Source organism: Oryzias melastigma, linkage group LG11, assembly GCF_002922805.2.
Source record: "Oryzias melastigma strain HK-1 linkage group LG11, ASM292280v2, whole genome shotgun sequence".
NCBI lineage: Eukaryota > Metazoa > Chordata > Actinopteri > Beloniformes > Adrianichthyidae > Oryzias > Oryzias melastigma.
Genome location: NC_050522.1, coordinates 12,147,283 through 12,163,247, shown reverse-complemented (window position 1 = coordinate 12,163,247; position 15,965 = coordinate 12,147,283). Strand labels below are relative to the sequence as shown.

General features: G+C 37.9%; 1 protein-coding gene across 1 annotated transcript in view; it reads right to left on the bottom strand.

Moving 5' to 3' along the window:
• The window catches only part of grin2da (glutamate receptor, ionotropic, N-methyl D-aspartate 2D, a), a 247,266-nt gene that overhangs the window by 17,910 nt on the left and 213,391 nt on the right, over nucleotides 1-15,965 (bottom strand). The window contains exons 15-16 of the mRNA XM_024298168.2: nucleotides 12,779-12,848; nucleotides 12,237-12,354 (exon numbers count right to left, since the gene is read on the bottom strand). Of these exons, the coding sequence (XP_024153936.1) occupies nucleotides 12,237-12,354; nucleotides 12,779-12,848 (188 nt within the window). The remainder of the gene's footprint in view (nucleotides 1-12,236; nucleotides 12,355-12,778; nucleotides 12,849-15,965) is intronic.

Below are 15,965 nucleotides of genomic sequence, written 5' to 3'. Positions count from 1 at the left end.
TATGGTGTGGGATTTCAGTGCACATTTAGGACCTGGAGGAGGTTTTTTGTTATTTATGAGCCCATAAAAAAGTCGTGTATTTGAAAGTTTTGAAGAACAGACGCTTTAATCTGTTCTTTAGGTCTAAAGCACTTGGGTTCTGCAGCAGAACAAAAATCCAAACACAGTCAAGCTCACCTTTGAAGGGATCAACGTGCGGTTCTGTAGTGTTTTAGTCAAAGTCTAAACTAAAATCATGACGAGATTCTCTACTAACCTAAAGACACTGAAGCTAAACTAAATTCTTCCACAACAATGAAAAAAACACTTAATAGCTGTTTCTATTACACGTATATGCAAAACTTTAGCGAAACTCTAGAAATGTTGAAAAAAACTAAATTTTAAAATTATACTGTCTCCATTAAACATAGTTATGTGTATAAACACAAACCAATGTATCCAATAAGTCATTCAAAAATACGTCAGCGGATGTGAACAATACTTACATTTACAGTGGATACATTCACATTTCTGCTACGGCTCTAGCGTTCATCCTCATCTATCAAAGGAGACGTCGGCGTCTTATTCAGGTCATGGACGTCAAAGCGACTACGCATGACACATTCAACTTTTGACGAGCTTTGGGATGCTTTGGGACTTCTGTGAATGTGTGAACGGGTGTAAAGCGCTTTGGGCCTTCAAGGAGGGTAGAAAAGTATATGCATTTCCCATTTACCATTCTTGCAGTGCAGTCACTGTTGGTCACGTAACTCCTTTTATTCTAAAAAATTGTATTTTTAAGAAATATGTTAGTTTTGGTATTCCTTAAAAACTTGTTTTTTCGATAAATGTGAGTTTTTTTTCAAAATTTTCAACTCCCTATTAGGCATAATTCTTATTGCAAATCACATTTGCGCAATTCATAGTCATTGGATATACAGCTACTGACAATTATCAGAAACATTTGTGCTCTACTAAGTCAGGTTTAAGGAGTCAGGTAGATTTGGAAGGGCATCTTCAAAACATTGCATAATCATTTATCAATTTGCTTTATTTATTTATTCATTTATTTATTTATTTATTTTTTACCAAGAATAAGGTTTGAAGGCTATTAGGAAAATCAGGGAGGGGAGCAAATGCTTTTTCCACAGAACCCTAAATATGAGACCTTTTGCTGTTTTTAGGCTGCAAACACAAAAAAGTAAGAGTTCAAGTCAAAACATTTTGGATCAATGGAAGGATCATTGACTTTATAAGATAACTGGAGAGAGAGACTTCTAACAAGAAATAAACCACTAGAATAACCATTCTTACTCTGCTATGTTTTTTAAACATATCCTTCCTATTTTTTCATGATATTTTCGCCGTAGTGTAAGTCATTGAAGATATAAACCAATTAGATGTCTCAATAAGAGCATAAAGTCTTGCATTGATTGACAGATTCTCCTGAGCCCATTTTCAGTGGAAGGGGTGTGGTCTTCCAAAAAGCTCACTTCTGGTTGGAGAGAGTGGTTGCCATAGAAATGTAATCAATGCTTGCTGACGATTTCTGGATCCAACATGGCGACTGAATTGACTTCATTCTGTTGGAATAGGAAGCTAGTTATTTTATATGGGTGACATCACACTCTTGGTACAGTTAGATGGAGAGGATCAGTGAAGACTTTCTTTCGGGTCGTTCTGGGAGGAGGAAGACCTGCATGTCTTCAGGTGTTGACAACAACCCACACACATCCCGAGCTGCCAGGGCCTTCAGGGAAGCTCTTGCTTATGTTTTTTTTACAGCTCAATGCCAAACCACATTTGAAAAACGTGGCTTCAAGGTGAAGAAGTCCCGAACTGTCACCCACCACAGAAGACACGACGAGAATGAAAATCAGAGAGGCTTCAAACTTCAGAAAAGTTAAATCCAAAACCATCTGCACTTCTGTTATATTTGGTTTGCATTCTGCTCAATTTTACATCCTCGACAGTAAAGGTCAGCGAATATTGAATAGACCAAAAAAGACAGGAAATCATTTAAATGTAATGTCACAGCTCCCACTTGATTGACAGAATAAATTATTTGAGGCTATGTCTTTCTTGATGCCGCATCGCCGCATTGTTCGGCTGTAATAGATAAAAATCGTTTCATCATGAAAACAGCAACACAAAGATGAAAAAAGGGTTGTGGGAGCAGGCTGGGATGAAGGTGTTTCTCTTATAACTGCACAAACTAGTTTCACAATTGCTTGTCTTCTATTTGTAAAAATAGAGTGGAAAAAAATGCACATTGTGCAGCCGTACTATCAATCACGTGAAAAAAGCTGGAGGCCTTTCTTTAAATCCCCTCATAATTACATTTGCACTCGGCCCGACCTGCAGAAGGAGTCAGAAATGTAAGATGGATTAAACAGATGCTGGGTGTGACTGCAGGTAAAGCCTTTGAAACCCGGGAAGCAGCTTTTCCTCTCTAAACGGCCGCAGATAAAACAGAGCCGGCTGTGACGGCAGACAGGTGTCACCCTGTGAAGTCGCGGCTGTTCGGACCTTATAATTGTGTCTGTGACTAATTTGTCTTTAATGGTTTTGTCTGTAACACATCTGTCAAAGAGGCGCCGCTGGACGCCCTGCTCTCCCTTTCTGAAGTGAATCGACACTCAGCAGCATCTGAACAACAAGCCGCCTCGCCGTCAAATGCGGCACACTCGACAGCTCGCCATCACAGCACGCCGTCACTGACAGGCCCTTTTGTTCCAGCCCCATCAAACTCATGTAGAACACACATGTTCCTTCTTTGAACCAATTACTCGGCTTGATGTATCTAAATAATCTGCATATTCACAAGCCACATTCATTTCCACCTCGTGGCTTTAATCATTTATTTATAAAAGGGCGGAGTCTCAGGAGATTTGAACTCCATCTCCAGGAAACCCCCTGTGTTGAGCATTACCCATATGGTGAGTCAATAAATGGATTTGGATTTTTTTCCTGGAAAGTTCTTACAGCCTTGGAAGAAACGTGACGAGACCAACAGATATGTCCACAAACAAATCATCTAGTTTTACGGATTTTTGTCAAATGTTTCCCTTTTCTAAAGAGTTTTCTAAGTTTTAGCCATCCAATCAAATCTATTCAGGAGGTGATGGAGGTCTGAATTATAAGGGAAGTAAATGTTAAACCTCTGTGTCAAGGTAAAGGTTATATTTTTTTTAACCGTTACCATGTCATTGACTGTGTAACCACTGGATATATAAACCCCTCCCATCTCGTGTTTCAAATAGGAAATACTCACTGGTTCTAAGAAGGTCAAAATTCCATAGACTTCTATAGAAAAATAGGCTTTTTCTCAGTCATTTTATTTGTCAAAATAACCATTCTTCCTCTGATATCTTCTTCTTTCTAATCCTATTTAAATATTTTCTTTTGTTTATCACAAGTTATTTAAGTTATAAACTGACCAATCAGATGCTTCACTAAAAGCATGTGGTGCCCACCTCGAACGTTTGATTGACAGATTCTCCTTTCGGTATAAGCGGTGTGGAGTTTGAACAAGCTCACTCATGATTGGTGAAACTATAGTTCCTCTAAAAACGTGACTCAATCTGACTCGGACCAATCCCTGTCGACGGCTTTCAAAATGGCGGCAGACGATCAGGAAGAAGACGGAGAAGGCTCTGGCCTGATTGTGCGAGAGATGGAGGTAAGGCATTTTTTATGGGTGACGTCAACACCTTGATATGTCCAAAAAATAATATACGTCAATGGACCATATCTGGTATTTATTTTTGCTCGTTTATTCCATGTAGCTGTTGATCAAACAGTAGAAGCTGAGACCTACTTATTTGGGGGTATATTTCAGTTAGTTCCATAAAAGCCAATAATGTCGATCTGTTCATTTCAAACCATACTGGCTGTCTGTTAAATCTAGTTAAGATTTTATTTTAATCACAACTGTGAAATACAGTATTCAAGGGAATGTTGTTCTGCCATTTGCTGATGACACCATTGTCTTCATTTCACACAGTATTTCAGATAAACCACTAGAAAAACAAAGAAAAAGAAGATAAATTAACTGATGGAAAGTTATTTTCTAAATTGGGACAAATACATAAAGTCATTTTGGAAATGTGTTCAATTATGGTGCTGCTGTTCAAAGAGTTTCAGATATTTAGGAGTATTTTTAAGACCTAAAATTAGATATGAAATGGCGTTGAGAGTTTAAAAAAATTATTTGATTCAACATTTTTTCATTTTGTACGTTTATTTTAAAAATCTCTAATATTTAACATAAATTGTTCCATCTTTTGAATAGTAAAGATCTTGTAAAATATATGAGCAAAAAAAGCAAACACCCACACATAGGGTTGGGCACCGAAGTTCGGTTCCAAGTAGGAACCGTTATGATTTGCGCGGTTCTACCGAAACCGAAAGATGCGGCTGCAAACGGTGCCGGATTTCGGTTCCAAAGTTCATTGAAGTTTCATTTGTCTGTGGACATGTCAATCACTTGTACTCCCTTCTGATTTTTTACGATTCAGCCTATCTATTTACTTTCTTGTGTTCGTGGGCGGGCTCATATAAAACCGCCGAGATGGTCGGCTTCCGCAACGTCGGTGGGCGGGACTTTCGCTGTGAATAGTGGAGTTTCCGCAATTTTTAAACAACGCTGGAGCCCCATCCCAAAATGAAACAATGAATCGTTTCCTCCTTGTTGGGCTGCTAATAGCAGAAAGCTCGGCTCGGCTCCGCCCACCACCACAGCGGGTCGTCATCATCTGCTGCGCTTTGCAGCCGTGTGATTGACATTTATCTTCCGCCTTATTTTATTGAAATAAAATATTGCTTTTGCCCAAAAACAACTGCAAATAAATGCCACATTCCTGATTTAATTTAATAAAATGTCAGGCTAAAATTTCAAGGACGTTTAAGTTTATTTAAGACGGAGTTTTATATTATGCTTTATATTACGTGCGCACAGCTGCACGGCAGGAGGGAGTCTGCGCTTGTTTGAAGCCGTTCTGCTTTGGATTTAGGAAGATAAAGGCATTAATTTTTATTACTGAAGTACCGCATTAAGCACTGAAAGGGAACCGAAACCGAAACATAAGAACCGCGGTAGCACCGGAACCGCATCAGATCCCATTGGTGCCCAACCCTACCCACACATACACACATATATGTATATTATTTTTTCTTTTTTTTTTTAAATCTGAAGTAAGACTCAAAATAATAAAACATGAAAAAAACATGTTCAGTTTCACAGAAAAACAAATACAGAAAGAAAAGTAAGAAAAAAAAAAATAAATAAATATGCACAAATTGATAGCTAACCCAATTAAATACTATCTAGAGAGTGTTTGTTTAACGGAACTGAATAGTACTCCCAATCCAATTTGTGGATTTGTTTTTGATAAATTAGCCTGTCTTATGCACAACAAACTATCACAAACTGTGTTTTATCAACATTGAATTCTTCCACTATCTGAGCTGCAGCAGCTCATGTGTTGGATTGGACCACACAAGTCAACGGTTCACTGAAGATTCAAGGATAGACCATGACCTTCTGTGACCTTGCTTTGATAGACATGTTCTCAAGAGCTGGAGTTCTGCAGATGTTTGAATCTAGTGGTCAGGTCGTAACCTTTAGAGGTGTCCAAATCTCCTGCTACTAACTACATCTCCAGTTGAATAAATAATACAGTGAAGTATGATATATGTGTTATGTACTTCATCTGTCAGTGCTCATAAATTGTTTGTTAAAACACATTTTGATCTAACAGGAATAACTTGTTAAAAGTGAACATGAAACACGGTGCAGCAAGACGTGTGACTCTGCTCTCCTAGAAACGAAGATCCATATTTAAGCCTTAAAAGACTCGTAAAACTCATATGAAAAACAACCGCAACAAAAAATCCATTTAGTATCGAGCCGCTGCACCTAAAGTGACAAAAGCTGTTCGCATTGGTTCAGATGTTCTCGTTATCAGCCGCTTGTGTGCGAGCTGTTTTATCGACTCTGCGCCGTCAGCAGGAATCTGCAGGAGACACAAAGGAACGGCGGAGCGGAGATGAACTCTGCACATATTCTGCCATGGGAGTTGCGCAGAAGAAAGCTGTCAGCGGACACGTTCATTCCTCTTGCTGTTTCTCCAAATTACTTTGAACACAGTTTATTTCCTGGAAATCAATTGGAGCCAAGTGGGACTTGAGACACAGCTGCCTCTTTTTTCCAAAAGTCTTTAACAAAGGCATTGTTGTGCATCTGCTCTCTTCTTCTACTGCTGAGTTTCTTGTCGTACTTGAGCTCAAACCAGATCAGCAAACTGCATTAATTACAGTCAAATTTTTACATTTAGGTATAAAAAAATAAATGTTTGTAATAATCCATCCTCCAAATCATCATTTACCAGGTTTGATCACATTTGATAGGTAAATACAAACATAAGGAAGCAGTCAGCATCAGCACCTCTGGGAGCTGCTGTCACTGCCAGCACTGAGGCGTTTGTCAGCATCTTAAATGCACTAATTGAAAAAGGGGGGTAAATTGCTCCCCGGGGGGGTTCGACTTGATGACTGACAATGTGCATAATAAGGAAACAATGTTGCTCTAACAAAGAGATGCATTACTCTGAGCAATTACAGGCCTCGGCGCACCGTGAGTTCATGGCTTCAGAGAGTGAAAAGGCTGTCGCTATGAGGTTCTAAACATGCAGAGAGAACATATCAAAGGATATCCAGAACAAATGCACAAGAAATAGGGACAACTTGTTGAGTTGTGTCAGTATCTGCAGAGAAATCTGCATGGATATTGGAAACCAAGGAGCACCGGCTGAAGGGTTGTTGGTTCAAGTCCCGGACAAATGGGATGAGATCTGGTGAGGACTTGACACTAATTGCTTCAATAAAGCTGCTCAGCGGCTACAGGTGACCCTATGGATGTACTGAGAAGCTCTCAAGCATGAATGAAGCAGAATATGAATGGGGAGCCCTTGGAAAAAAGAGATTTTATTACCATGGAGCTCTTACAAGTAGAGTGAAAAAAAAAACCTTCGCAGAATTTATATTCCTGGTATTATAACTTAAGATATACAATATAGTGGTTGTGATATTATCCAGGAATACATGTCTTATTCTAACTTCACACGGAACACAATTTCTGTGTCAAATATTGACGTCTGTCCATAAATGGGTTTATAAACTTGTGGGAGGAGCTACAGTCAATTGTTTTTAGCCTGATCGCTACATGGAGCAGTTTCAATGCATTGAAGACACAAATGATCTCGAGAGATCAGATTTTTGTTTAAAAAGCTCCACAAAAGCATTGGGGGTTGGGCACTGAAGTTTAGTTCCAAGTAGGAACCGTTACGATTTACACGGTTCTAGCGAAACTGAAAGAAGTTGCATACAGTGCCGCATTTCGGTGCTAAGTTTTATTGGAGCTCTCTTTCTCTTAGGACATGTCAATCACTCCTACTCCGTTCAGTAAGTTGAAGTTCTGGTCAATCCTTCTGCCTTTCCTGCGATAGTGGGCGGGCTCAAATAAGTGTCAGCTCGGGTCTCCTGAACTGTGATATTTTTCTTATCTTCGTCGAGACAATGATAAAAAAAGTCCTTTAATTTTTCCCCCTCTGGGGTTAATGCAGGAAAGCCTTCAAACTCAGTCACAGAGACACAGAAACAGCGGAAGCGGCTGTCATCCAGACACACCCCCTGAGTGAGAATAAAACCCCGTAACCCCTCAGACTAGCTCAGGATCACATGTTTGACAGGCGGCGAGCAGCAAATTCGCCAAGCGGCGAAGAGTGGCTGGACACCGGTTTGGGGCTTGGAGGTTATGGCGCTCTGATTTAATGGGAACAACTAGCACGTCAAAAGACGACACTCAAAACATCAATTTTTGATGCAGAGGTCTTAACCATGCGTCAGTATGTGACTTGGGAAGATGTAGGCATTATTTTTTTTTACTGAAGTATCGAAATTAGCACAGATTAGGAACCAAAACCAAAACAAAAGAACCGCTTTGGCAGCGGAACCGAATAAAACCCAATCGGTACCCAACCCTAGTAAAGACGTCTCCACGTCTGGGTACATGAGATCATCCTTCCTGTCCTGCATTAGTCAGAGGAGAGAAAAATGTAAAAACGAATGAAATTAGAGGATCTTTTTATCATTGACTCCATAAAATAATAAGAAAAATATCATAAATTCAGAATGATCAGATTCTCTCCCATGTTGGTTTCTGACTCCACCTGCTGATCGGATCATTGAACATGTCACCTGCTCAAAGCTCACTTCCTTATTGGTGTGTGGACATGTGTCATCCTCGTCAAAGTTCAGATATTTTAATTTTATTTCTTTACTTTCTTGATTTAACTTTAAAAACACGTCTAAAAACTCACTTAAATGTCCTGGCTTTTACCACAACATGAGACTCCTGCTGTTTTATTATTATGTAATTAATTTGTTCATTATTTTATTGATTTTATTGTCTTTTATTTGGTGCTTTTACCTTGTTTAGTGGTGTTGTCTTTTATGTTTTGTGTCCAGCACTTTGTTTAAGCTGTTTGTTTTTTTATAAATAAAGCTCAGTTGAGTTAACATTGAAGTCCTTGCCTTGCACATCGCGTTCGGTGTGGACGCGGTTTTAGATTGTGTCCAAATTCCTACCTAGTGTGCTTTATAGGGCGTTCACTATTTTGTTGGGGTTTAAAAATCCTCAATTCCCAAATCGAATGTCCTGGAAATTTCCCTGAAGTCTCAGTGAAAACTGGTGTGCATTGATGCTCACTAGAATATAAAGAACATTTCACTGCATTCAAACAAAAATAAAGTGTTTAAAATAAACATATCCATTTTTTCATCATCAGAAGAAATTGGAATCATAAATAGTCTTTATAAAATGTTCATATATGATGTCGCCTATTTGCCCTTTAAAAATCTAGTGATAAAGATTGCATTAAAAGGGCTCCCTAACTTTTAAGGGTTAGGTAGTAATGATTAAATTTAGCATAGCCTTAGACTTTTTGTTCTTTAATAGCTGTGCCCTAATTAAAAATTTATCATCAATATAATCGTTTTTTTTATTTTAGGAGGCTCCATATTAATAAAATGTATCAATTTGGATCTGCTTTTATAACCTCTTTATGTTTTTAGAGTTTTGTTGCCATCTTAAAGAAACGTCGGACGGAAAAAAGCAGCAAGAGTTCAGTGACGAGACGGAGATGGATGAGTTTGTGACAGACTCGGGAGTAAACGACATTCTGCCTTTAATCACAAACTGTTTCAAGTCGCTCAGCTGACCTTTAAATCCCATTCTGCTGCTTTGAACTTCGCCTCATCTCCTTTTTTTCAGTCTGTGGAAAGACGCCAGAAACAAGGGATGCGAGGCCTTTCCATGTTTTTAGAAGGATGTCTGTTCCAAAAACTGAAGGATTGAAGATTGACTTTCATTTTTGTGATTAGCCAAAAGCTTTACTTTCTCAAAATTCAACATTAGGGTAGGAATCTGGAGCAAAATTGACCTTTTTTTCTTTCGTCTGATCATAAGTTCAGGGGTATGAGCAAATATTTCTTGAAGCATTGGAATTAGTGGCTAAAACAAAAAAAATGACACAAACTGATTGTTAAACGCTCAGATCTAAACACGTCTGGAGTCAGAGGAAGGAGGAATGAAGTCCAGTCATGAATGAAAAAGCAGAAACGTTTTAGGGTCAGATCAAAGTCAGAGCCAGAGGAGCAGGAAAAGCAGTCGTTCTGATTTTGGAGCCTCCAGCAGACGAATAAATCAGTGTGACGTCCTCTGAAGTGACTCGGGTGCTAATATTCAACAGGATTAGACTGAATGTGTATGATCTGCCTGAACAAAGAGTAACCGTTTGTGTCTTATGTGACGTTTCTGACAAAGATCATAGACCCTTCCTCCTCCTCCTCCTCCCAGGTTTCCTCACCCAGTCGCCCTTTACTTTGATGTTTCTATTCCATCTCATCAGTTCTATCCACCCTAATTTTATTGATTACAGCGTCCCCATTAAAACTTTAACATCCTCAAAGTTTCTGTTTGAGCTCTTCGTCGTCCTGAACTCTCATACTTGCACTAAAACGTACTTAGCTGATAAATCAATCTTCATTTAGGAAATATATAAATTCTGCATCACATGATTCCATTTTATTTTTAGAAACATCTGGTTTTCTGGCAAAACAAACATCCTTTGTAATTTTTAAATGTAAGAATAGATAACTGTACTGTGGAAACTCTATGTTTGTTTAGTTTAACCTACTTTAAAATATTTTTTGATAAATTGATTTTAAAACATTGAGCAGAATAAGAAATTGGATTTGTATGGAAGTTTTTCTTTTCCATCAGATTGAGATTTTTTAAACAAATTTTTGTAACCCTTGATTTTCCAAAAGCTAAATATTATTTTCTATCTTAAATATTTCAGTGATTTTCATTTTGAGACTGATCATTTTGATGGCCCAGAAATCCGATGGAAAACACTAGATCAATCAATTAGTCGATCTAAGAGCACATCAATATCCAGCCAATCAAATCATGACCCCAATGTAAGTAATATTTTAAGGTATAGAATTTTGCTGTTTGAAAATCAAGGGAAGGAATATCAAATTTAAAGATTAAAAAATGTCAGAATCTGATGGAACAGAGAAAATTCCATAGATTTGAGATTTTAAACTTAATTGATCCTGCAGTTTCACATAGATGTTTACTTTTAACTCCACTTGGAAGTTGAGCATTTAACATAAATCTGCAAAACTAGAAACAACCATAGGTTGTAGACTTTAACACCCCTGTAAACATTTTCGGTAAAAAAATAGAATAATTTTCTTCCATAGGCTTTTTTAGCACAAAAGTATTAGGATTAATTCTTGGCTATGTTTTATTATGTTAGATTAAATATTTGATTTACTCAGTATTTGGAAAACTGCAAAGCCTGAATTTACATGTTTTCTTTAATTTGAGTGGAAGCTGAAAACAGCTTTTCCTACTTTTTTAACTGTTTTCTCGTGATAATGAGATTCATTATCTCGTTATCACTAGACAACAAATTTCTAGTGATAGAAAACGCAATACTGAAGAACATCTCTTACTTTCCTGCTTTGAGACTCTGAGATTTAATCTGGTTTAAGTCTTTTAATTTTGTGATTAACAACAAAAAAACAGAACAAAACACTCCAGAAAAGTTGTTATTCTATTTTTTGATTCATTAGTGGATCTAAGTGCATCTTAATTCCGTCATGCACCAGCCCCCAACCCCGGGTTGAACAGGTTGAATGATCCAAGACTGTGCGGTGCGTTCACTGAGCTCCGGACATTAGCGGACCCAAACAGCCACTCAGCCCAACCAACTCCACTACAATACTTTTTTTTTTCATTTTTATACGATTCGTACCAAAACAAAAAAGTTTAAAAAAAAAAAAAAATGTTGACACAATTATATCAATCAATTATAAATTGATCAGTTCTTCTGGTGTTGGACATTTTCTCTGATAAAACTGCTTTGTTTTGCTGCGGATGTCCGGAGCTCAGAGAACACACCGAGCAGAAACGCTTTCGGCCCAGAGTTTTATTATTCAACCATGTTGTCAGGGTTTTAGGGAAACAGAGGGAGTGGATGGTGCATGAGATTGAATTAAGGCATTTGAGAAGCGTAGATCAACTAATAAATCCAAAAAATAGACAACTTCTGGGAAGTGTTTTCTTCTGCCGTTTTAGTCATTAACCTCAAAGTAAAGAGACTTAAAACAGTTACAGTAAACCAAAGAACATAAACACTGGAGCTGTGGGGTTAAAGGGTTGACCCAAAGGAAATTTCAAGCAATCAAGACAAAAAATACCAAAGATGACAATTTCATCGGAACTGAATCTATCTTATTTTCCATCAATGACAATTTTTTATTTGCTCTGTATTTGGCTGTCCCAGGACCAAAGACAAACATTTTGTGGTGAAATGACAACAAAAGATCCTAAATCCTAAAGTGTGACAATTTTTAATCAAATTTATTGCATCTATAAACCTTTCTTCTTATTCAGCCTCAAAACCTCAATTGTATTTTTAACATCTTCCCATTAAAATCTCACAACAAATCAAAAACAAATTCTCTCTTTTACCAATACAGGTTTATAACTGAGACTCATGACTTGTACCTGCGGTCACAATCCTTTTCTAACTGCATCATAAAGCAACATTGAGTTGCTTTCCTGGTCAGATTACTCTCTTTTTTAATGTCACATGTAACGGCCTTCCAGACTGTCTTACCGTCTCCCACCAACTGCAGCAGAGCCAGGTCCAGCGGCCTTTTCCAGCGGGAGTTCTTGTGCAGGGCGATTCCGTAACCCGTTGTGGCGAACACCTTTCCCGACCCGATGGTCATCACCTTTAGGGACAAACCCGAACAAAATCCATTAATCTGAACAGGTTATCACAGCCAAATAGCCAGAAGCAAGTTTTTTTTGTTTGAAGCTTTCTGTTTTATTGCTGCTACATGCTCTGCTGAAGTATCGATCGCCCCTAAAATCCTGCAGCTGAGGAATCAGATATAGTTTTAGTACAGAAATGAATAATTTCCACATTTATTGCACCAGTGGTTGTTAGATGAGGCGTCTAAGTGCACACAGAACACTCTGACTTTATTATGACAGAAAATTCACTTTCCACTGTGGGAGTTTCTCAAATCTAAACTTACGAATGAACAGCAACGTTCAAAAATGGCCATATCAACCAGCGGCACAAATGCAATTAATGATTCTGATGTCTCTGTACCGCCGCAGCAGCCAGTGAGCGACAGAGCCGTTTCTTACCTTGCAGCCTTCGTCTTTCCGCGCCATGTAGTTCAGCACTGCTGCATCATAAATGAAGGCATCCAGTTTACTGCAGACAAGAATAGGAAAGAGCCAAATTACCTTTGAGGAGTTTGAAATCCCTGACCTGGAGCTGGATGAGAAAGGGGAAAATGAACAGCACGGATGGAAATTATAACCCCCCAAAAAAAAGAAAAATCTAGCACAATGTTCATAAAAGAAAACTGATTTTTGAAGAGGGCTCTTTCCATACCCCATTTTGCATCAGCTTTTATAAATCTCACAAAGCAGAGATGTGATTTTTCTTTCTCACAAAGCCTGAACAGAGCCGAACACAATGCAGCAGCAGGGGAGGTCTGCATGCAAGAATGTGCTCAGGTTTTACATGTTCCTCTGCTCATTTTAAAACTTGACATGTTCCCATTTTTGCATGTCATTTCTATTTTAAAGAAATATCCACTATTGTACATTGGTGATACGACTGCTGAGTTTGGCATAGCTGTGAATTTTTGGAATCATATTTCATCATCATGATTATTCTGATACAAATAAAACCAAGTTTCTTAATTTTGAAATATTTTTGTCATATTTGCTACACTGACATGATTAAATTAATCCAAGTAATTTTAATGTGTAACAAAAATACACAGAGTACATACAACTTGAGTTATTTAACCATAATTTAACTAACTCCCACAATGCAGTATGGTTTTATGAGTTGATGGAAGATATTCCCTTTCAGGATTTGATGATAGAAAGTACAACATTTTTGATGCACATGTCCTGAAGAGGCATAGCAGAATCATTGTCACCACCCTTTAACAACAGAGAAGTCTCCGGCGGACCCTAAATAAGACAAACTCTTTGACATATCGCAACTCTTAGACCATTTACTCAAACATAGATTAGCTTTACTTCTTCATTTATTTATTATTTTTCTTTCATAAGGCATAGGAAACACCAGAAACACAAAATCATGTATAGATCCCAACACAATCCTACAACTTCGAGAATGAAAGGGAACAGTCCAAAGACCAATGTTCTTATTGTATGCCTGCCCCTGCTAAATCAGAATACTTGTATATTATTTTTGTAAAATCAATCTTTAAATTAAAAAAAAAATCAACTTCTTCTGTAAATTTTTATAAATCTTTTCCAGAGCAAAATAGGGTTGTATCATCTGCAAAAAGTACAACTTTCATCATACAAGAGACCTCACAGATGTACTGTAATTTATATATATAAGATAAAAAGAATTTGGCCCAAAATTTATCCTTGTGGAACACCATATGCAATATCCATGCATATTGAAGTCTGACCTGCAAACTGTACATCTTATTATCTTTTGTGCAAAATACTAGTTAGCCAGTTAAGAGCCATACCTCTTATGTCGAATAAATAAAACTGATTATAATGTTGAGAAAAGCAGCTTTTTATATAGGGTTTGAACGAATATGAACCACATTACTGACATAAAGTATTACATTGGGATTTATCACGTCATAATAAGCTGATTTGCATTTATTGCATTAACTCTTGACTACTGTAGTGTTGAATATGAGTGTAAGGCTGCCTTACTCTGGTTCAGAATGATGTTAAATGTGTGAACAGCTGAAGACTTTTGGTTGTCAAAAGAATGTCAACACTAAAGCTTCAGTGTTAAAGGGTCATATATAATCTAAATAACTCCCACAATGCAGCATGGTTCCATAAACTGGTGGAGGAAATCCTCTTTTACGAATTACTTGTAGAGCCCCACATCACTACACTGCCACCGCCATGTCTAACAGTTGTTTTTATGTTGCTATTTCTGAGAAGCTGTTTGATCACTGTTGCTTCACACTGAATATGCACTTCTATCTATTTCTGGTTCCATTGTTAGGAGTGAACTTAAGTGCAACTTCCTTTAAATTGATTATATTGACTCAGGTAAAATTACTTGACCTAAAATGATTAATATAACTATCTTCATCCACATTTTTTTTGCCTTTTTTTTGTAGCTTTGACTGCATCCTGAATGTGAGTTTCAAACTGTTGGCGATCCAAAGTCACCTAAAAGTGCAAAGTTTGCTAAAATAAAGGACTTCCTCCATTTGAATAAGTCATTAGAGTGGAAGAAAGAGCAGGTCAAGAAAAGTTGAAGTACATCAAAAGTAAGTTAAAGGCTTTTTAAATAAGATTAGAGGCTCCGCTCAAGCTGATGATGAATTTGTCGCTACACCTGTTCCACTTCTGCCTCCACTTCACTCTCATTTAAATTCACGTTCAGCCAGCAGCACCCAAAAACCAGCTGGAGGAACTTTGCTGAAGAATGGAGGAAGAGGTGAAGAGGTTGGATACACAGGGAAGGAGAGGAAGCGGGAAGTTGATGATGGAAGAAGCAGCAGCAGCACAGGAGGGTATTAGCCTTAAGCAACGAGTTAATGAAGGAGGAGGGAAAGAAGGAAGACCAGACAGGAGAAGATGCCGGAGAGATAAAGATAGAAAGTGACAGAAGTCGACTCCTATGACAGACTAACAGTAATATGCATCTAATATTTTATCTAAGTGGCATAAATAACATTGTCTTTTGTCAATATTGTGAGTCAGGGAGTTACAGAGAAAGATAAGGAGGAGGAGATCAACAGTAGGCTGTATAGAGATTAGCAGATCCAAACAAGATAATGTGAGACGAGGATGAGGAAGTAAGATTAAGAATGATCATTTAAAAATCATCTGCAGAAACTTCCTGCATGAGTGTCTAATTGAAAGATGAACTCTCAGGCAAACAACCAAAGCAGCTCTTCAGGGGGACCCAAAAATGTTCTGGATTTGAGTTTTATTTTGATGTTTATGGGTTGTTTTGTTTTCCTCCCTTGGCTTCAGTTAGTTTCAGTGATGATGAGAGGCTGGCGGGGCGTGTAAGAACCGGTATTTATAGCAGGCAGCAGTGGATGCAGTTTATGTTTTCCACAGACAGAAAAAATTGGTTTGTTCTTGTAATTTTGCAGAGAAAGGATTGGTAAATATTTTTTGTTCAAGGTTGAGTTTGTTTCAGAGGTCCATCTTAACCCTTTAACTCTTGTCACTGGTAACATAAAATCTTTAACATACTGTGACTTTTCAACCGCTGACACGATCAACGTCATTCCAGTAGATTCTGGAGGAGAAAAGCGGCGTTACACCTCCAACCGCTTGTTTTTGTTTA